Here is a 23,911-nt window from a genome sequence, read left to right as displayed (position 1 = left end):
TCCACCTCCAGCCAATCCCAGGGAAGACAGGAGGGCACTCCTCCAATAGGACCCTGGAGCCGTCGGTAGCAGTGGCGGCCTGCGACCACCCCTAGCGCTTTGGCAGGCGGGAGGGACGCATCCGGTGCATTCGCGAGATCCAGTTGCCGGTACCTGGAATCTGCTTGCGCGAGGCAGTGGCGGCACCGACGGCCCGAGGTTTCCGGTGAGACTCTGTAAAGACTGGGGGTGGGGAACGCGGGGGGAAAGATGCCCAGCCGGAGCGCGTGAGAGGTTGGACCTGGGCGAGCTTTTATCTGGGCGGCCTCTCAACCCTAGGTCAGCAGGTTGCGGAGGATCGTGCGGGTAGCAAAAGAAGGGCGAGTGCTCCTGCGGCCCCAAACAGCAACCAGGTGAGTACCCTGCGGAGCCCACCCCCATGCCCGCCCTCAGAGCTCCCCTCATTTTTGTCTCTTGGTAAACGGTGTACTTTGCAGGTCTGCAGCTCACGTGATTGTCTGTCTGCTTGCTTGTCTGAAAGTCTCCGTCTCTCTCTACCCACTCCACTCCCCCTTCCTCTGTGTCTATCCCCACCTTTCTGTCTGCCTTTACCTTTCTGTCTAGCTCCCTCTCTGAGACATAGGAGACCTTCCAGACCTACAAGGCTGAATCCTGATCCAACCAGTAAAAACTAGCTGTAAAACCTTGAGCCTCACCCAGCTGGGCCTCAGTTTTCTCATCTGTCAAATGGGAGTCTAATAATTTCCTGAGACAATACATGTGCCTCACTTTGCCCTGCTGCCTGGCCCCTAGAAAAGTGTCAATAAATAATAACTGTTATGATTGAAAAGAATATAGTCTCTCTTGGCCTTTGCCTTTATTTTTCCCTGTCTATGACCCTCCCCCCACCCCAATTGGTTCTTCTTTCTGAATGCTTCTTTGTTATTGCTTTTCCTCTTTCTGTCTCTTTCCCATCCCGAAATAGGTTAGAAGGTTAGAGATACATTGTTTATAGCCATGAGCTTGGCTTAAGAGTGCCTATCAGCTTAGTCTGGGGCTCTTGTCTGTTCTGTGGGTAAAAAAACGGAGCCTGTTCTTAGGCTGCTTCTGGCATCATTGAGGAGACAACCCTCTTTGTTCCCCAGCTACTGTGTTAAACACGTGAGACCTACCCCCCTAGGGTGGGGAGCAGCTTAGATGAAAAAGTGAATCAGGCTCCTATCCTGTATCATGTTAGTTACCACAAGAAGACCAGAGACCAGGGGTCTTCTCATTACAACCCGGGAGTTGATCAAGAGTCTGGAACTCACCTTCAGTCATCAGCAAAATCCCTTTCATTCTCACCCTGGTTTCTGAATAGTCCTGTTGGTTTTTTTGCCGTGCCTTAGTGGTTCTCATACCTTTTGGACACAGCACTCCATTTTTATAATGTACATTTTGAAATATCTCCTTCACTGTTCTGAACTGAAATGCATAGATAAAAGAATCTGTCTACACACATAATTCCCCTCAAAACCAATATAATGTCCTAATTGGGTATAAGTGAGAAGTAAAGGAAAAATAATTTATAATAAAACAATATATATTTCCTTATCTTTTTTTCTTTTAAAATATATATTTCTATATGTAAAGCCTGGGATGTAATTCCACCGGAAGACATAATGGAGTGGTCTTGAACATAATGGGGTGATTTTGAACATAATGGAGTGGTCTTGAACATATAATGCTTGTACCTGGGAGTGTGACAGCTACACTGTGACTCACAAACCATGGATAGGGTGACGTGATTTTGCTAGATGATGAGCAGTTCTTCATAAGGTTCTAAACAAAACAAAGTGCAATCTTCCCTCAATTTATATGGTTGTTGAATTACTGGAAAAGTCATTATATATTAAAATCCATGATCTGGCTCCCATAACCTCTCTGATCTTATCTCCAATGACTTTCGCCACTTACTCCCTCTCTTTCACCCATCCTGACCTCCTCTAGGCTACTTGAACATATTAGGCACACATCCACCTCAGGAAGTTGAACTGGGCCATCCCTTGTACCTAGAATGCGCCCCCCTCCAATATCCACAAAGCTCATGCCCTCACCTTCAGGCCTCTTCTCAGATGTCACTTTCTCAACGAGGCCTACCCTGACCTTCATATTTAAAATTGTAGCACTGCTCTAGCACATACCCTGCTCTGTTTTTTCCATAGTGCTTCTCACCCTCTTACATAACATAGCTTACATCTTTATTATGTTTGTTGTTTATTGTCTGACTCTCCCACTCAATTGTAAACTCCAGAAGGGCAGACATGGTTTGTTTGTTTTGTGTCCTGATGTATCCCTGATGTATCCTGAAACCGTGCTTGAACATAGTAGTCTCTCTCAATAAATGTTGATTGAATGAATGAATGAACAAAATGGTTTTTCACCTATGTGATTGTCTGATGGAACATTCTAAAGTTGTATGGGACTCATTATGATTGTTAGCCGTGTGGAGCTGTCTTGTGCACTGCAGAATGCTGAGCATCCCTGGTCAGTGCCCACTGAATGAATGTCACAAGTAATCTCCAATTATTGTGACAGTCAAATGCTCCCCAAACACCCCTTGCCTGTCTGTTCAATCCCTCACTGAGAACAACTGCTTGAATAGAAATCTGGCTTTTCCCTGAGCACTCTGCTCCCCCAGCAGCCCCCTCATACCCCTCCTGCCAGGAGATTAGGACATGAGAGTAGGTGTCCTCACTCTATATGTCCTTCCCAGACATTTTCTCTCCCTCCTCCTTAAACATTCTGTTTTTTTAGAATTAAAACCTTCTTATTTTTAAATAACTTCAGACTTTTTAAAAGTTATAAAAACAATACAAAGAATCCCCATATATCCTTCACTTAGATTCCCCAAATGTTAAGAAATTATACAACTACATTTCAATTATCAAAATTAGGAAATGAACAATGGTACAATACTCTTAATGAAAGTATAGAATCTATTTGAATTTCATCATTTTTTCCACTACTATAATTTTTCTATTCTAGGATCAGATTCAGGATTCCACATTGTGTTTAGCTGTCATATCGCCTTAGGCACTTTTTTTTAGATAAACAACACAAATTTATTGTATAACATGGGATTATACCCAATATATTGTCATAACCTATAGCGGAATATAATTTGCAAAAAAAATCCATAAAACAAAAACAGGAAACTTAATCCCTATGCTATACATCTGAAACTAACACAATATTGTAGATCAACTATACATTATTTTTTTTTAATTTCAGTTTACAAACCTGTAGAGAAGAAAAGCCCAACATATATATTACACATTTCTATGAATATAATTTGTCCATGAGAATACATGAAAATTTTTATTGTTATATTCAACAATGAGAAATTAGCATGTGTCAATGCAATTATTTCTTCAATCAAACATGTACTTAGTTAGATTATCTCCAATAATACATCACTATGTACTTTTTTCTTTTTTAAATTATGAAAATTGATAACACATTTACAGGAGACTTAGAAAATACAGAACAAATTTACATATAGTTCCACTATATAGTAAGTACAGCTACTTTTTTAAGTAGATAAAATAAGATTTTTAGTTGGAGTTTCAATATCAAACTCTCAAAAATTAATGGAATGAATAAACAGAGAAGTATAAGGATATAGTAGACCTGAAAAGTACTGTGAACCAATTCAACGTAATTAAGACTTATACAATTTTCACACAACAGCAGGATACAAATTCTATTCAAGTTCCCATAGACTATAAACTAGGAGATGCTGGAACATATCAACCCGGGGATCAAACCTGGGTCTCCTGCATTGTAAGCAGATTCTTTACCAACTGAGTGACACTGGAACATATCCAAAAACAAGGTGCAAAAACTTCATGGTCTGAAAGTATTGAAATCATGCAGAGTCTGTTCTCTTATCCCTGTGGAATTATGTTAGAAATCAATATCAAAAGATATTCAAAAATAAACCGCGTATTTTCAAGTGCAATGTGACATTTACCAAGAGAGACTTTTGACTTAGCCGTTGAAAGCCTCGGTAAAGTTAAAACACTGAAAAAACAGAGGGTGATTGCAGAGAAGAAAGCATTTAAATGAGAAATTAATATCAGAGATACTTTAAAAAAAATAAAAAATACTTTTAAAAAAGCATGTATTTGGAAATTAAATGTCTACTTTTAAATTATGAGTGTAATAAGCCATAACAAGAAAAATTAGAAAATATAACAATAAAAATGAAAAGAGAATTTATCAGAATTTGTTGCATGCAGCTGAAGCTGCTCAATGCAACTAAATACTATAGAATCTTGACTAAGGTATGAAAACAGATAATGGACACTAACAATATTTTGTGAAATTTGAGCAAAATCTACACTTTAGTTTATAATATGTATCATATGTTAATTTACTGGACTTTTTTCAACATAGTATTTCGTTATATTCTCAGAATTGGATTAGAAATTTCAAGCCTTGTTCAACTTGTTTTTTTTAAATCACTAAGGTAATAAGCTTTCTAGACTTTTAGCAGTAATACTAGATGTCAGAATAAATGGAATGATATCAAAGTTTTGAGTGAATATAAATTAGAAATCTAGCATTCTGTTCATACTTAGTCAAACAAGTGGAATCAAAATGTCATGTTTTTTTGGATATGCAAAAAGTTGTAAACTTTCTAAAATATACATATTATACATACTATATTGTATTATACATACTATATATGTATACAAAAGCTTTTCTACACTTGATAAAAGCTTGAGAAAGAACAACGAAAACCGAGACTGAGAAACTGGAAAAACATAAACTAAATGAAATGCGAGCACTGGATATGAAATAGAAAAAGTGAAACAAACTAGATAAAAGTAAAAGACCATCATATAGTCCAATTGTTTTTAAACACGTCTGCTTATTAGAAGCACATCTGGATTTAAGCTTTGGAGAAAAAAGCAAAACCTTGGCATTTGTGTTTTTCATACAATTCCAAGATAATTCTGATATGCATTTGGATTTTAAAAATTGATTGCAGGTTTTTCTATTAAATGGTAGTTTTATAATATAGAATTCTATTATTTTCTGTTGACCAATCATGATACAATGGTTTTGAATGAATAATAGTTACATATGATACAATGGTTTTAAATGAATAGTAGTTATATAATCACAATAGTAAAAGATGTTTATCAGTTTTCACAATCAATGGACAAAAAATAAAAGATAATTACAATTGCTAGCCATAATGGGAACATGATTAACCTAACAATATAAAATAATCACATACAATTTGGGGGATTAAGCAGAAGGATGTGGTAAGTGGAAGTGCATATGTGCACATGTGTTTTCATCCACCCAGCCAGCCTATGTCTTTTGTTTGGTGCATTTATTCTTCTTCATTTTTTTTTGTTTGGTTCATTTAATCCATTTACATTTAAGGAAATTGTTGATATGTATGATCCTATTACCATTTTCATAATTGTTTTGAGTTTATTTTTTGTAGGTCTTTTCCTTCTCTTGTGTTTCCTGCCTAGAGAAGTCCTTTAGCATTTGTTGTAAAGCTGGTTTGGTGGTGCTGGATTCTCTTAACTTTTACTTATCTGGAAGGCATTTAATTTCTCCATTAAATCTGAACAAGAGTCTTGCGGGTAGAGTGTTCTTGGTTATAGTTTCTTCCCTTTTATCACTTTAAATATATCATGCCATTCCATTCTGGCTGGTAGATTTTCTGTTGAGAAATCAGCTGATAACCTTATGGGAGTTCCCTTTTATGCTATTTATTCTTTTTCCCTTGTTGCTTTTAAAATTTTATCTTTGTCTTTAATTTTTGTCAGTTTGATTACTATGTGTCTCAGTGTTTTTCTCCTTGGTTTTATCCTGCTTGGGACTCTGTGCTTCCTGGACTTGGTTGACTATTTCCTTTTCCATGTTAGGGACATTTTCAGCTATTATCTCTTCAAATATTTTCCCAGATTCTTCCTTTCTTCTCCTTCTGGACCCCTATAATGAGAATGTTGGTGCATTTAATGTCCCGGAGGTCTCTTAGGCTGTCTTCATTTCTTTTCATTCTTTTTTCTAGATTGTGTTCTGCGACCATGGTTTCCAGTATTTTGTCCTCCAGGTCATTTATCCATTCTTCTGCCACAGTTATTCTGCTATTGATTCCTTCTAGTGTATTATTCATCTCTGTTTGTTCTTTAGTTCCTATAGATCTTTGGCAAACATTTCTTGCATCTTTTCCATGATTATTCTGAATTCTTTTTCTGGAAGGTGCCTATCTCCAATTCATTTAGTTTTCTGGGGTTTTATCTCATCCCTTTGACATAACTTTCTGCTTTTTCATCCGGATTAACTTTCTGTGATGTGGTTGGTTTTTGTTCCAGCAGGTGTTGGAACAAAAGGCTTGCTTCTGCCTGCCTCCTGGTGGCTAAGATAAGAGGCTTGTATAAGCTTCCTGATAGGTGGGACTGGCAGTGGGAAAACCTGAATCTTGCTCTGGTGGGCAGGCCATGCTCAGTAACACTTTAATCCAATTGTCTACTGATGGTGGGGCTGCGCTTCCTCCCTGTTAGTTGTTTGGCTTGAGGTAACCCAGCCCTGGAATCTACAGGCTCCATGGGCCTAGGCCAAGGCACAGGACTGCTGCTGCCAGCGCCCCCATCTCTGTGATGAGCCACTTCTGACCCATGGCTCTGCAGGAGACCCTCCCACACGAGCAGCTAGGTCTGGTTCAGATTCCTGTAGGGTCACTGCTCTTTTTCCTATGGGTCCTGGTACACGCAAGATTTTGTTTGTGCCCTCCAAGAGTGGAGTCTCTGTTTCTCCCAGTCCTGTGGAAGTCCTATAATCAAATCCTGCTGGCCTTCAAAGTCAGATTCCCTGGAGATTCCTAGTTCCTATGCTGGCTCCCCATGCTGGGAAGTCTGACCTGGGGCTCAAAACCTTCACAACAGTGGGAGAACATCTTTGGTATTATTTTTCTCCAGTTTGTGGGTTGCCCACTCAATAGATGTGGGCTTTGATTTTATCATGATTGCACCCCTCCTACTGTCTTGTTGCAGCTTCTCCTTTGTCTTTGGAAATGGGGTAACTTTTTTGGTGTGTTCCAGAATCCTTGGGTTTCCCTAGTGGCTCAGTGGTAAAGAATCTGCCTGCAATGCAGGAGACCCAAGTTCGATCCCTGGGTCAAGAAGTTCCCCTGGAGAAGTAAATGGCAACCCACTCTAGTATTCTTGCCTGGGAAATCCCATGGACAAAGGAATCTGGCAGGCTACAGTCTATGGAGTCACAAAGAGTAGGATATGACTTAGTGACTGACTAAACAACAACAAGCATCCTCCTATCGATGTTTGTTCAACAACTAGTTGTGATTTTGGTGCTCTCAGGAGAAAATGAGCACACATCCTTCTACTTCGCCATCTTGAATGGTACTCTCTCCTTAGACACTTTTATTTTTTTTTTCTCCTTAGACACTTTTAATCTGGTACAGTTCTTTAGTCTTTCTTGGTCTTGCATGCCTTTGATACTTTTGAGGAGTCCTAGGCAGTGATTTTATAAAATTCGGGTTTGTCTGATATTTCCTTGTGATTATAGTTAAGTTATATAATTTTGGCAAGGATGCCACAGAAGAGATGTGCCTTCAGTGCTTTATATCAGGAGGCACATGATGTCAGTTTATCAATACTGGTTTTGTTCACATTTACTTTAAGTTGATGTCTCCAGGTTTCTCCATTGTACCCTTTTTTCCTTTGTAATTAATGAGTAATTTATGGAGAGTTACATTAAGATTATATATGAGTATCAACCACTTTGTTTTAAATCTCAGGTCATCAAACTATACCATCACCTATCTGTCTGTTATAGTCAGGTACAGACATACACATGTACGTGCCTCATGCCTCATGCCCCATTCCTAGAAAAATTTAGCTACCAGCTCACTGTCACTCTCTGTAACACTACTCCCAGTCCTACTTCTTAGGACTGGATTTTAATATCCTCTTAGATTACCCTTCCAGTGTTCTTGTGTCTCAGTTCTATAGTCTGTTTTTCTATGGTATTCTTGCCTTCAGCCACACCTCAGGCGTGCACCCTGATAGTCTTCCCCATCTTATCAGTTACTTGTGACTGCATCACCTTCATAATCTGTTTCAGGCATCCTGCTCTCCAACCAGTAACAATCGTTCTAGCTCACTCCTTCCAGCACCCCAATTCCAGCAGTCCTTCAATGCCACTGGGATTGAATGTTTTCACTGCCCTTTACTTTCTCCAGGTTCCCATGTTCTTCCTTTAATCAGCTTAGATTCCGTGGTCAATCAAAATAATCATTTCCTTGCATACATCCTCACTTCCCTTGCCCTCTGTCACTATAGCATACTTATCAGGCAAAACACCAGCCCTGCTTAAATCCGACTCTGCCAGCTCCATTGTACTTCCCTAGACCATTCACTGTCCTACCCTTCTAGATGACTATTTGATGCCTTCTCTTCTCAAATCTCCAACACCTCCTCTCCCATCCTAGGCTCAGGCTGCCCACTTGATTGACAATTTTAAACCGTCAGAAGAAAACCTCCACAGATTCCCATTGCTACAGCCAACTACCAAACAGCATCTGTACTCACATACTCTGCCTTATTTTTTGTTATTATGGAAAAATTGTCCATACTGTCATCAAAATCCTGTTCTTCCACTTTGGCACTAGATCTTATTCTCTTACCTACATGAGGATATTGCTTCAGCAATTTCTCCCTCTCTCCTGCCTCAATTTCCCCCTCTCTACAAGATTATTCCCACTAGCACACAGACATCCTGTTATTACTTCCATTTCTTTGTTACAGCTTTATTGAGATATATTTCACATACCATAAAACTCACCCTTTTAAAGGGTACTATTCGGTGGTCTTTAGTATATTCATAGCATTGTGCAGCCATCACTACAATCAATTTTAGAACATTTTTATTCCCTCCAAAAAGAAGCTTCATACTCATTAGCAGTTAATCCCCACGACTCCCCCTCCCCCCTACCCTGCTGCTAAGTCACTTCAGTCGTGTCCGACTCTGTGCGACCCCATCCCTGGGATTCTCCGGGCAAGAACATTGGAGTGGGTTGCCATTTCCTTCTCCAACGCATAAAAGTGAAAAGTGAAAGTGAAGTCGCTCAGTCATGTCCGACTCTTTGCGACCCCATGGACTGCAGTCTACCAGGCTCCTCCATCCATGGGATTTTCCAGGCAAGAGTACTGGAGTGGGGTGCCATTGCCTTCTCCCCCCACAACCCTAGGCAACCACTAATCTACTTTCTGTTTCTATTGATTTGTCTTGTCTAGACATCTCATATAAATGGGATCATACAGTATATTGGCCTTTATGAGTGGCTTCTTTCACTTAGAATATGTTTTCTTTTCTCTTGGGTAGATACCTAGGAGTGGGACTGCTTGGTCATACGGCAACTCTGTGTTTAACTTTTTGAGGAACTGTCAAACTGTTCACAAAAGTGGCTGCACTAGATTTCCCTGGCAGTACAGCGGTCAAACCACTGTTATTCCACAGAAAGGGGGGCATGAGTTCTGTCCCTGGTCAGGAAACTAAGATCTCACATGCCTTGAGGCATGGCAAAAAATAGGAAAAGGGGGAGACTGCATCATTTTACATTCAATCAGCAATGTTTAAGGGTTCCAGTTTCTTCATATCCTAACCAACACTTTTTATTTTATTGTCTGTCTTTTTTGTTATAACCATCCTAATGAGTATGAAATGGTGTCTCATTGTGGTTATTTGCATTTCCCTAATAATGCTGTTGAACATCTTTCCGTGTGTTTATTGGCTATTTGTACATCGTTCTTAGAGAAATGTCTACTTAAATCATTAGCCCTTTTAAAATTAGATTATTTATCTTTTTACTGTTGGATTGTAAGAATTCTTTATATATTTTAAGTATGTCTCTTGTCAGATACATGAATTGCAAATCTTTCCTCCCATTCTTTGGGCTAGTTTTTCACTTTCTTGGTGGTGTCCTTTGATTCACAAAAGCTTTTAATTTTGATGAAGTTCAGTTTATCTGTTTTTTTCTTTTCTTACTTGAGCTTTCTGTGTCATATACAAGAAATCATTCCATAAACCAAGACCACAAAGATTTATTCCTTTGTTTTCTTCTAGGAATTGCATGGTTTTAGCTCTTAAATTTAAGCCAGTGATCCATTTTGAATTAATTTTTGTGCTTGCTGTGAGGTGGGAGTCCAAATTTCTTTCTTCTACTTGTGGATATCTAGTTGTCCCAGGACCTGTTGTTGAAAAGTATTCTTTCCCTCATTGAATTGTCTTGACAACCTTGGGAAAAACCAGTTGACCATAAATCATAAATATAAAGGTTAATTTTTGAACTCTCAATTCTATTCCATTGAATTACATGTTTGTCACTATGCCAGACCACACTGTTTTGATTAAATTAGCTATGTAGTCAATTTTTAAATCAGGAAATACGAGTCCCCCAACTTTGTTCTTCTTTTTCAAGATTGTTTTGGCTATAAGTCCTTTGCATTTCCATATGAATTTTAGAATCATCTTGTCAATTCCTGCAGAAAATCAGCTAAAATTTTTACAGAGATTGTGTTGAATCTGTATATTAATTGGGGAAGTATTTCCATTTAACAGTATTAAGTCATCCAATCCATGCCTTCTTTCTTTCAGAAGTGTTTTGTATTTTCAGTGTACAAGTCTTGCACTTATTTTGTTAAACTTATCCTAGATATTTTATTCTTTTTGCTACTATTATGAATGGGGTTGTTTTCTTACTTTCACTTGCTGATTGTTTAGTGTTAGTGTGTACAATACAATTGACTTGTTTATTGATTTCTATCTGGTCACATTTCTGAACTTATTCAAATAGTTTTTTTTTTACTGGATTCCTTTGGAGTTTCTATGTATAAGATCATATCATCTACAAATAGAGGTAGTTTTACTTTTATTTTCCCATCTGGTTGCCTTGTATTTATTTTTTCTTGATCAATTACCCTGACTAGAGTTATAGTATTAGACTAGAAACAACAAGAGCAGACATCCTTATCTTAGTCCTGGTCTTAGGGGGAAAGTATTGAGTCTTTCTCCAATAAGCATGTTGTTAGCACTTAAGGAAAGTCTCTTCTCCTAGTTCCCTGAGTGTTTTTGCCACAAATGGATGTTCAGTTCAGTTCAGTTGCTCAGTCTCTCAGTCCTGTCCGACTCTTTGCGACCCCATGAACCGCAGCACGCCAGGTCTCCCTGTCCAACACCAACTACCGGAGTTTACCCAAGCTCATGTCCATTGAGTCGGTGATGCCTTCCAACCATCTCATCCTCTGTCATCCCCTTCTCCTCTTGCCCTCAATCTTTCCCAGCATCAGGGTCTTTTCAAATGAGTCAGCTCTTCGCATCAGGTGGCCAAAGTATTGGAGTTTCAGCTTCAACATCAATTCTTCCAATGAACACCCAGGACTGATCTCCTTTAGAATGGACTGGTTGGATCTCCTTGCAGTCCAAGGGACTCTCAAGAGTCTTCTCCAACACCACAGTTCAAAAGCATCAATTCTTCGGTGCTCAACTTTCTTTATAGTCCAACTCTCACATCCATACATGACACTGGAAAAACCATAGCCTTGACTAGACGGACCTTTACTGGCAAAGTAATGTCTCTGCTTTTTAATATGTTGTCTAGGTTGGTCATAAATTTCCTTCCAAGGAGTAAGCATCTTTTAATTTCATGGCTGCAGTCACCATCTGCAGTGATTTTGGAGCCAAAAAAATAAAGTCAGTCACTGTTTCCACTGTTGCCCCATCTATTTGCCATGAAGTGATGGGACCAGATGCCATGATCTTAGTTTTCTGAATGTTGAGCTTTAAGCCAGCTTTTTCACTCTCCTCTTTTACTTTCATCAAGAGGCTCTTTAGTTCTTCTTCACTTTCTGCCATAAGAGTGGTGTCATCTGCATATCTGAGGTTATTGATATTTCTCCCTGCAATCTTGATTCCAGCTTGTGCTTCATCCAGCCCAGCTTTTCTCATGATGTACTCTGCATATAAGGTAAATAAGCAGGATGACAATATACAGACTTGACGTACTCCTTTTCCTATTTGGTACCAATCTGTTGTTCCATGTCCAGTTCTAACTGTTGCTTCCTGACCTGCATACAGGTTTCTCAAGAGGCAGGTCAGGTGGTCTGGTATTCCCATCTCTTTCAGAATTTTCCACAGTTTATTGTGATCCACACAGTCGAAGGCTTTGGCATAGTCAATAAAGCAGAAATAGATGTTTTTCTGGAACTCTCTTGCTTTTTCTAGGATCCGTTGGATGTTGGCAACTTAATCTCTGGTTCCTCTGCCTTTTCTAAACCCAGCTTGAACATCTGGAAGTTCACGGTTCACATATTGCTGAAGCCTGGCTTGGAGAATTTGGAGCATTACTTTACTAGCGTGTGAGATGAGTGCAATTGTGTGGTAGTCTGAGCATTATTTGGCATTGCCTTTCTTTGGGATTGGAATGAAAACTGACCTTTTCCAGTCCTGTGGCCACTGCTGAGTTTTCCAAATTTGACATATTGAGTGCAGCACTTTCACAGCATCATCTTTTAGGATTTGAAATAGCTCAACTGGAATTCCATCACCTCCACTAGCTTTGTTCATAGTGATGCTTCCTAAGGCCCACTTGACTTCACATTCCAGGATGTCTGACTCTAGGTGAATGATCACACCATCGTAATTAACTGGGTTGTGAAGATCTTTTTTGCACAGTTCTGTGTATTCTTGCCTCCTCTTCTTAATATCTTCTGCTTCTGTTAGGTCCATACCATTTCTGTCCTTTATTGAGCCCATCTTTGCATGAAATGTTCCCTTGGTGTCTCTAATTTTCTTGAAGAGATCTCTAGTCTTTCCCATTCTATTGTTTTCCTCTATTTATTTGCATTTATCTCTGAGAAAGGCTTTCTTATCTCTCGTTTCTGTTCTTTGGAACTCTATGTTCAAATTGGTATATCTTTCCTTTTCTCCTTCGCTTTTCACTTCTCTCTCTCTCTCTCTTTTTTTACTTCTCTTCTTTTTACAGCTATTTGTAAGGCCTCTTCAGACAGCCATTTTGCTTTTTTTGCATTTTTGTCTCCTGGCGATGGTCTTGATCCCTGTCTCCTGTACAGTGTCACGAACCTCTGTTCATAGTTCATCAGGCAATCTGCCTGTCAGATCTAGTCCCTTAAATCTATTTGTCACTTCTACTGTATAATCATAAGGGATTTGATTTAGGTCATACCTGAATGGTTTAGTGGTTTTTCCCACTTTCTTCAATTTAGGTCTGAATTTGGCAATAAGGAGTTCATGATCTGAGCCACAGTTGGCTCCCGGTCTTGTTTTTGCTGACTGTATAGACTTTCTCCATCTTTGTCTGCAAAGAATATAATCAATCTTATTTCAGTGTTGACCATCTGGTGATGTCCATGTGTGGAGTCTTCTCTTGTGTTGTTGGAAGAGGGTGTTTGCTATGACCAGTGCGTTCTCTTGACACAACTCTATTAGCCTTTGCCCTGCTTCATTCCCTACTCCAAGGCCAAATTTGCCTGTTACTCCAGGTGTTTCCTGACTTCCTACTTTTGCATTCCAGTCCCCTATAATGAAAAGGACATCTTTTTTGGGTGTTAGTTCTAGACGGTCTTGTAGGTCTTCATAGAACCGTTCAACTTCAGCTTCTTCAGCATTACTGGTCGGGGCATAGACTTGGTTTACCATGATATTGAATGGTTTGCCTTGGAAACGAACAGAGATCATTCTGCAAATGATCCAAATGGATGTTGGATTTTGTCAAATGCTTTTTCTGCATCTACTGAGATGTTCCTGTGGAGTTTATGTCTGTTCTACTAATATGGTACATTACATTGATCAATTTTCAGGTAGTATACTAACTTTGCATTCCTGAAATAAATCCTCATTGGTCATGTTATGTAACACTTTTTATGTGTATCTGAACTTGGTTTGCTAGTGTTTGGTTGAGGATTTTTACATCAGTATTCGTAAGGGATGTAATTTTCTTGTTTTTGTTTGATTTTGGTATCAGGATAATACAGGTTGTATAAAATGGATTGGGAAGTGTTTCCTCCTGTTTTTTAGAAGAGTTTGTGAAGGATTGATACTTGCTTTGTGTGTGTCTTATGTCTTCTCTGTTCCTTTGTTCTTCAATTTCTCTCTTCTTATGTATCTAGTAGATGTTTTCTATTATAAATTTTTAATTTCCTTGTTAACTATTTATTTTTGAGTTAAGTTCTTAGTGGTTGCCCTGGGGATTGCGTCTTAACTTGAAACAATCTACTTTGGGTTAAATCTAACTTAATTTCAATAGTATGTAAAAACTTTGCTCCAGTATACCTCTGTTTCCTCTTCCCTCCTTCATAGTATCATTATCATACAGATTACCTCTTTATACACTTTAAGCCTGCCAACACAGTTTTATTATTGGTCTGTGTAGTTGTCTTTGTCTTTTGTAGTTGTCTTTTAAAACAGATAGGAAAATAAAAGTGTTACAAACAAAAATACTTTGTGTCATAATACCTGTGTAGTTACCTTCAAGTTAACATTTAGTGTCCTTTCATTTCAGCTTTAAATTAGTATTTCTTGTAGGATAAGTCAGTAAAAGTGTTTCAAACAGAAATCCTTTGTGTCATAATACCTGTGTAGTTACCTTCAAGTTAACATTTAGTGTCCTTTCATTTCAGCTTTAAATTAGTATTTCTTGTAGGATAAGTCAGTAAAAGTGTTACAAACAGAAATACTTTGTGTCATAATACCTGTGTAGTTACCTTCAAGTTAACATTTAGTGTCCTTTCATTTCAGCTTTAAATTAGTATTTCTTGTAGGATAAGTCAGTAAAAGTGTTTCAAACAGAAATACTTTGTGTCATAATACCTATGTAGTTACCTTCAAGTTAACATTTAGTGTCCTTTCATTTCAGCTTTAAATTAGTATTTCTTGTAGATAATTCTACTAGTAACAAATTCTTTCAGTTTTTGTTACTTTTTTCATGTTTGTTGGACAGTTTTGCTAGATAAAGAATTCTCCATCTGTTTCTTTCAACATTTTGAAGATGTATACTGTCTTCTGGCCTCCATGGTTTCTAATGATAAATCAGCTATTAATCTTATTGATAATCCCTTATATGCATTAAGTCATTTTTCTCTTGCTACATTCAAGATTCTCTTGTCTTCGACTTTTATCAGTTTCTGTATGTGTGTATCTCTTCAAGTTTATTCTACTTGAGTTTCTTGAACATATATAGATTGATGTCTTTCAAATTTGTGATGTTTTGCCCCTTTCTCATTCTCTTTTCCTTCCAAGATTTCCTATTATGTGTATGTTGGTACACTTGATAGTGTCCCACAGGTGTGTGAGGTTGTTTCTTTTTTTCCATTCTTTTTTCTTTCTGCTTTTCAAAAATGGATAATCTCTATTTGACCTATCATTTATCCTTTCCCTCTTCTGCCAGCTCAAGGTATTGTTGAGCCCCTCTAGGTGAAATTATTTTAGTTACTATACCTTTCAACTCCAGATTTTTTTTCTTTTAAAAAAATTTTTTATTTATGTATTTTTTTTGGCTGTGCTGGATCTTCATTGCTGTGTGTTTTCTATCTAGCAGCAAGTGGGGGCTACTCTTTGCTTGCTCTTTATATTTTTTTAATTTATTTTTTTATTGAAGGATAATTGTTTTACAGAATTTTGTTGTTTTCTGTCAAACCTCAACATGAATCAGCCATAGGTATACATTTATCCCCTTCCTTTTGAACCTCCCTCCCATCTCCCTCTTTTTTATTTTTTAATTCATATTTTTGGAGATGTGTAACCAATATGTTGTTTATTTGGCTTGGTTGTGAGAGCCATAAAAAACTAGTATCATACTATATGTGGTCTTCTGTGACTTACTTTTTTCACTCACTATTCTATTTCCAAGATTTACCTGTTTTGCATGTAGCTGTAACTTGTTCATTCTCAATGCTGTATAATATTTCATTGGGTGACCCTAAAACAAACTATTCATCTATTTGCATGTTGAGGGACATTTGGATCATTTCTAGCTTTTGCTCTTATAGAAAGTGCTAGTATGAACATTCTTGTACATGTCTCCTGGTACACTTGCACACTCACTTTTCCAAGTTATATACCTATGTATGGAATTGCTGGTTAATAAGACATATAAATATTCATCTTGACAAGATTATGCCAAAATGTATTTTAAACTGTTATTATCAATTTACACACCTTTCAGCAATTTATAAGAGGTCCCATTCATTCACACACACCCTATCAATATTTGATATTGTCCCACTTTTATATTTTTGTCATTATAGTGAGTCTTTGTGGACATAATTAGCATTTTTCAAATTACTAATGTGATAGAGCACCTTTTCATGTTTATTGGTCATACATGTTTCTTCTTCTGTGCAACGACTATTAATATCTTTGGCCCATTTTACAAATGGATATTTTTATCATTTTTATTGAATTACAGAAAAGTTTTAGTTATTTGGCTTCCCTCATAGCTCAGCTGGTAAAGAATCCGCCTGCAATGCAGGAGATCCTGGTTCAATTTGTGGGTTGGGAAGATCTGCTGGAGAAGGGATAGGCAACCCACTCCAGTATTCTTGGGCTTCCCTTATGGCTCAGCTGGTAAAGAATCCGCTTGCAATGCGGGAGACCTGGGTTCAACCCCTGGGTTGGGAAGATCCCCTGGAGAAGGGAAAGGCTACCCACTCTAGTATTCTGGCCTGGAGAATTCCATGGATACTACTCAATCATTTGTCAGTTACATATTTTGAATTTCTTCTCTCAGTTTGTGGCCTTTTTTTCTTTATGGTGTCTTTGCATGATCAGAAATTCCTAATTTTAAGTGAGTTAAACAATTCATTTTTTTCTCTGTAGCCAGTTCTTTTTGTGTGTTGTCTTCCCTAACCTATAGTCATAAAGATATTCTTTATTTTCTTCTAATAAAAAGTTAAAGGTATACCTTTCACTTTTAAGTCCTCAGTCTAACTGGAATCGATATTTGTGTGGTACAAGTCATAGGGCAGAAAGCCAGCTGTGTTATTGTCCCCATGGATAGCATTATGATCTGAAGCGCCACTTCCGTCATGCATCAAAGCTTCACATTTATGTAGGTCTATTTCTGGGATCTCTGACTTGGCCGACTTTTTGCCCCTGAATCAGTACTACACTACCTTTAATTATTTAGCTTCATAAAGAATCTTAGTATTTAATGGAACAAAATTTTCCCATCCTAATTTTCTCTAGTAGTATTATATATTCATAGTCCTTTGTTATTTCAAACACATTTCAGAATTAGCTTGTCATGTTCTACAAAAACATTGGAATTGGAGTAAATCTATAGATCAGTTTGAAGAAAAATGCTATGTGTATCATGGTAACTCTTCCTAGCACTACACATGATATATCCTTTCATTTTAAATAAATTGCTGAATGTCTTTTGGTAGAGCTTTATAATTCTCTATATAGGGTTTTGCATATTTGTATTAGTTTTTTTCCTTGTTATTTATGACTTTTATAGATGAGATCTGTTTATAAATCTCATTTCTAATCTGCTGCTCTAAATGAGATCATGTTATTTAATGTGTTTTATCTCTTTTGCAGGTGTATAGAAATGAAGTTGATTTTTATATTGTTATTATAGCCATTCATTTTGCTAAACTTTCATTACCTTTAAGCAAACTTTTAATTTTAGAAGAATTTTATTTATAGAAAAGTAAATAAAGAGACAGTATGGAGAGTTCCTGTATACTCTTCACCGTGATATGTTTATCAAAACTAAGAAAACAGCTTTGGTATATGACTATAAACTAAACTTCAGACTTTATATAGATATCTGAGTCTTCCCACTATTGTCCTTTTTCTGTTCTAGGATCCAGTTCCAAATACCACCATGCATTTAAATTGTCATTGTCTCTTTTGTGTCTTCTGGTTTATGATAGTTTCTTACTCTCCTTGTTTTTTATAACCTTGACAGTTTTGAGATGTACTATAGAATATCCCTCAATTTGGATTTGTCTGAAGTTTTCCTCGTAATTAGACTGGGGTTGGTCTTGGAAAGAATACCACAGAGTTGAAGTGCCATTTCCATCACATCATATCAGGAGTATGTGATATCCCTATGACATCCCTGATGATGTTGACTTTCACCACTTAGTTAAGGTAGTGTTTGCCAGATTTCTCCACTATAAAGTTGCTATTTTTTTCCCTTTTCACTCTCTTTTCTTTGAAAGAATTTAGCTCACCATCAAGGAGAAGGGAATAAATTAAGCTGCACCTCTGGAAGGGGGTGTAATTACATATAGTATCTGGAATTCTGTAAAAAAGATTTATTTCTAAAAAAAAAATTTTAAAAAAGATTTATTTCTTTTCCTTTGTTTGCTTACCTATTTATTCAGTTGCTTGCTTGTATCAGTATGAACTAATATATATTTGTTTAATAATTTGAGTTATAAATCCAATACTGTTATTTGTCCCGTGGCTCAAATTGTTCCAGCTTTAGCCACTGGAGGCTCTTTTAGTTTGGCTTCTGTGTCCCTTTGACATGGCCCCCATCCTTTTGTTTTTAAGTACTTCCTTATTTGCCAGCTCTACAAGATACTCTCTACCTATCTTTTATCTTCCTGCCCCAACCCCAACCCCAACCCCAGAATTGACCATTTCTCAAAGAGCCCTGCTTCCTTTTGAGATATCTGTATATTCTTTTGTGTTTTCTGTGTTGACTGCCATATCAGCTATTAATAATGACAGTTTTGTTTTTTCCTTTCCAGTCTTTATGCTTTTATTTTTCTTGTGTTACTGAGATGCCCAGGACCACCAGTACAATGGCAAATAGAAAAGATGGCCATGGGCTTCCTTGACTTGTTGGCTATTTTAGAGGAAACACCACTAACTTTTCCATAGTAAGAATGATATTTGCTGTAGACTCCTACAGGTTTTATTAGATTAAACAAGTTCCATACTGTTCATCTATGATAAGAAGTTTTTGTTATTGTTTTTAAATCATGAAAGTGTATTGTAATCTTTATCCAATACATTTTCTGTTTCTTAGGATGATTATATTTTTTTCCCTCCAATAATCCAATGATGTGATAAATGACATTTATAGATTTTCTGCATGTTAGACTACATTTGCATTTCTGGTGTAAATACAACTTGGTCATGATCTTTTCCTTTTTATATGATACTAGATTCGGTTTGTTAATATTTTGTTTAGGATTTCTGTATCTGTGTTCATGAGTTAAATCAGTCTTTGATTTTCCTTCCTCAGGCTGTTTTTATTTGCTTTTGGCATCAAGTCCTGCTTGCATCATAGAATGAGTCAGTGTTCCCTCGTTTACAATATTCTGGAAGATGCTATTGGAATGATCTGTTTGGTAGAACTCTCCTGTGAAACCACTTTTGTCTGGTGTTTTCATTATTAATATTAAGTGAATATTAAACTTTAAATATTTTCAAATTTTTTAATTAAAAACTTGAAATTTGCTTCCTTAACATGTTTATTTTATATCAAGTTTTATGCTTGAAATGACTACACACAAATCCTGATCAAGACTTTTTAATGAAGTGTTCTTCAAATTCTTAACAGTCACCAATAAAAATCTTTTTTTGTACAATTAGGTGATAAAGTATTTAAAACCAACTTTTAAGTTGTTTAAAAATGTTTAATAAGTGAAATGATATCTAGCAACTTTTGTTTCACTGACAAATATATTTTTTAAAATTTCTTGTGATAATGTGATTAGATTTCCAATCCAATTGAACTCTTTTGTATTAACTGTTTCAAAATAATGATGAAGCTCTTATTTGCAGAACATGCATCATTGTTAGAACCATCACCCTGCAGCTAGCTTGGACACCAGTAAAAGGGCTCATCAGCTGCAAACGGATAGAAGTATCTGATATCTGAAGACAGTTTCAGGGCTTCTCCTTGGAGCTACATTCTCCAGAAGCCCCTGCTTGGCCTCCCTGCACCCAGCCCCACTCCATCCAGTCACAACTTGGGTCGTGTGTGGTATTTCTTGGCAACTGGAACATAGACTTCTCCAGCAGCTCCACAGGCCCCTTGCCCTCAGTGAGCAGAAGACTCCAGAAGCTGGCTACTGAAGAGGCCATCCAAGTCTTAGAGCTCCTCATTGGCCCTGCTTAGCACAGTGCTGTAACTGAGTGCTGGATGTTAGTCATTCATGCTCACCACCTTTAGGGACTGCAAAGGGATTTGTCAGACCCCATTTCACTAAGGGCCACCCTCTAAGGATCTCAACAGGAGGCTGTCCATAGAGAGAAGTGGCCTGCCTAGGGTCTCCACTGCCTTAGGTCCTATGTGGACACTCCAGATCTAAGGGGATTAGTATTTTTTCACCTACCTGTCATCCACTTATCAACTGGGAAATTTTGTCTCCTATTATTTTTTGTTCTTGTGTTTGTTTTTTAGTAGGAAGAGTTTTAATCTATTGCTTCAATTCCTTTAGTAGTTAGAGGACTAGTCAGGATTTCTTTTTCATCTTGAATCTATTCTACTAAGTTATAGTTTTCTGGGAATTGGTCCATTTTTTCTGCCTTCTCAAGTTTATTAGCATTAAGTTTCCTTATTTTTTTTTTATTTTCTGCTGTATACAATCTGTAATTATGTCTCCTTTTTCATTGCTAATATTGGTAATTTGTGCCTTCTCACTTTTTTTCTTGATTAATCTCACCAGAGGTTTGTCTATTTTATTAGTCTTTTCAAAGAACCAGCTTTTGGCTTTGTTGCTCCTCTCTATTTTGTCTTTGTTTTCTATTTCTTTAATTTCTGCTCTTATCTTTTTTGATCTCCTTCCTTCCACATTTTTTGGATTTATTTTGTTGTTATTTTTCTAATTTCTTAAATTTGACACTGAGCTCATTAATTTTCAGCCTTGCTTGTTTTCTTATTTGCACATTTAAGGACATAACTTTCCCTCTAATTACTGCTTTTCTACAAGTTCAGACATGTCATATTTTGTTACTGTTTGGTTCCAAGTACTTTGGCATTTCCATCATGGTTACTTTTTTGACTTGTGAGTTATTTAGAACTGTGTTTCTAAATATTTGGAGATTTTAAAATTTATCTCTGTGTTACTGAAGTCTGTCTTAATTGCATTATAGTCAGGATGTGATCTGTGTGATTAAAAACTGATATTTATTGAGACTTGTTTTATGGCTTAGTAGTGATCAATATTTTTGAATGTTTCCTATGTGCTTTATAAGAATGTATGTTCTCTAATTGTTGAATACAGAGTTCTATATAAGTCTGTTAAATTTGTTCATTGTATTATTCACATTTTCTATATATAAACTGAATTTTTGGTCATAATATACCGATAATTGTAAGGTGTATTAATATGCAATTATGATGGTGATTTGTTTATTTCTCCTTGTAGTTCTTTTTTTCTTTTAGTTATTTTTTGAGAGTATTTTATTAGGAACATTCAAATTAAGAATTGTTATATATTCCTGGTAAGCATGTAATGACCCTCTCTATTCTTAATAATGCATTCTTCCTGTTTTATCTCACATTAATATAGCAACACAATTTTTTCTTCTTGTTAGGATTTGTATGGTATATAATTTTCCATCCTTTTACTCTTCAACATTTTCACGCCTTTATACTTTAATTATATCTCTTGGGAATAGCATATAGCTGGACTTTTTAAGAAGTCTGATCTAATGATCTCTTTTTTAATGATGACTTTAGTCTGTTTACATTTATTGTGATATATTTTGACTTGTTTCTACCACCATACTTTTTAACCTCTATTTCCTACTACCACCTTTTTGATGCTTCATTTTTCTCCTTTTTTTGCCTGCTTTTTTAGTTTTGAAATTTGTTTGTTTGTTTTTTTGATTTTTTTTTCCTCCCTGCTCTTTAGAATTTGCCTATTTTTTCCCATTCTTTCTGTGGTTATCCTTGAAATTTTACCATGCATGTTTAACTTACAAGGTTTAAAGTTGAACAGTATTTTAACCTCCCTCTTGAAGAATTCAGGAATCTTTGAAGCCTTCAACTCTAGTCATTCCTATCTTAACTACATGTTATTTTTTTGAGTATGTTTGTTTGTTCCTTTTTCTCCCCTAACCTCACTAATATAACATCATTAGTATATTTTACATAGATAGTATGTGTTCAGATTTATATGCATACATTCTTGCATCTCAGACATCATTCTGGGATCATTTTCCTTCATTATGATTACAGTGTTTAACTGCTCTTACAGTACATGTCTGTTGGTGTTAAATTCTCCTAGTCGTTATTATATGTGAATTTATCTATTCTCATTCTTAAAAGATAGTTTGTTATAGGTAATATTAGAAGTCCACTATCTGTCTAATTGCTATTTTTTCTCTTTTCTTGGGGGGTGGATATTCATGGGATTCTGCAGTTTCATTCTATCAGTGTTTACATATGTTTTTCTTTTTTATTATTATACTTTGGAGATGTTCTTCATGCCTCTGGGTTTATGTTTTTCATAATTTCTGGGAAATTCTCAGCCTTGTCTCCAAATATTGCCTGTCTTCCATTCTTTCTATATTTTCTTTCTCAGAATTCAGTTGGTCATATTTTGGACCTCCTCATTCTATCTTCCATATCTCATAATGTCTCATTGATATTTTCTATTGTCTTGTCTTCCTGAACTTCATTCTAGGCAATTTCTTTAGCTATGTCTTTTAGCTTATTGATTCTCTCTTCAACTCTGTCTGATCTGCTATTTAATCTGTCCACTGAGTTTTTTATTTCAAGAATTATATTTTTCACTTATGCAAACTTCATATATTTCACTTTCTAATCTTCCCAGTCATCCTTAATAGTCTCTTGTTGCTTGCTCATCTTTGTGATTGCATTTATTATTTCTTTAAACATTTTGTACAGTTATTATTCAACCAGTAATCATTGTTTGTCTAAGTATGGCATTATAAATATTGTTCACATCCAACTACATAGTACAGTTGGATTACATATCCTCTGTTGTATGCCTTTTTGTTTTCTTAGTAACTGAGGTTTTTTTTCTTTTGCCTAGTGTTCTAATACCATTACTAGTTCTTCTCTGAAATTCTTTTTAAAATTCATATCAGATCATGTCTCTCCTTTGCTCTAAATTCTCCCATAGCTCCCAGCTCCCTTAGAATAAAAGCCAAAGCCCTCACCATGGCCCAAAAGTCTTTACACAACCTGGTCCCCATCACCTCTCTGATCCTCCACTCTCCCCATCACTCACTGTTCTCCAGCCACATTGTATTCCTTAAGCATGTCAGGTATCTCCCCTCACCAACTTCAGAGCCTTTGTACTTGCTAGCCTCACATCTAGAATACTCTTCTTCCCAGATAATCTGATGACTTACCCACCCACTTCCAGTATGCTCAAATGTCACCTCCCTAGAGAAGCATTCCCTGACTGACATATCTAAAATAATCCCATTCACCAGCACTTTCTATCCCCTTATCCTCCTCTTTGTTATATTTTTCTACAAATCACAGATGACCAACTGGTATATTATATTTATTTACTGTGATCAGTGTTTGTCTCTCCACAATAGACTGTAAGCTGCACAAAGCAAGGACTGTTGTTTTGTCCATAGTTGTCTCTCTAGTGTTAAGAATAGTGCATAGTCATATTTAATAGACATTCAATAAATATTTTTGGAATAAACTGAGTGAATTAATGAATGAATTAATGTGGAGGATAAAGGGAGAAATGCATTGAGAACTCAACTAGGCATGAAGGCCTTTCGTGTCATGCAAAGGAGCTTGAGTGTTATTGTTCAGAAGGATAGGGGCTGTAAAAAAGCAGTGAGGATAGCTCCTGGATTCTTTTGAGAAGAAAGTTCAGAGTTGATAGGGTAGTAACAAAACCCCATCTTTATGACTGGC

At 36.7% G+C, this 23,911-nt stretch overlaps 1 protein-coding gene across 1 annotated transcript; it reads left to right on the top strand.

The window, feature by feature from the left end:
• On the top strand, positions 1 to 23,583 carry KANTR (KANTR integral membrane protein). The gene is made up of 3 exons (XM_065916337.1): positions 1 to 205; positions 319 to 392; positions 19,837 to 23,583. The coding sequence occupies exon 3, from the start codon at positions 20,653 to 20,655 to the stop codon at positions 20,881 to 20,883; it is 231 nt and encodes a 76-aa protein (XP_065772409.1). The 5' UTR covers positions 1 to 205; positions 319 to 392; positions 19,837 to 20,652; the 3' UTR covers positions 20,884 to 23,583.
• Positions 23,584 to 23,911: the final 328 nt, after the last annotated feature.

The sequence above is a fragment of the Muntiacus reevesi genome, chromosome X (genome assembly GCF_963930625.1).
Source record: "Muntiacus reevesi chromosome X, mMunRee1.1, whole genome shotgun sequence".
Taxonomy (NCBI): Eukaryota; Metazoa; Chordata; class Mammalia; order Artiodactyla; family Cervidae; genus Muntiacus; species Muntiacus reevesi.
Note: the sequence above shows the minus strand (reverse complement) of the source record. Positions and strands in the feature narration are given on the sequence as shown.

Coding starts and splice junctions, on each gene's coding strand:
- KANTR (XM_065916337.1), top strand. CDS start 20,653: ATGTCTCCTTTTTCATTGCTAATATTGGTAATTTGTGCCTTCTCACTT.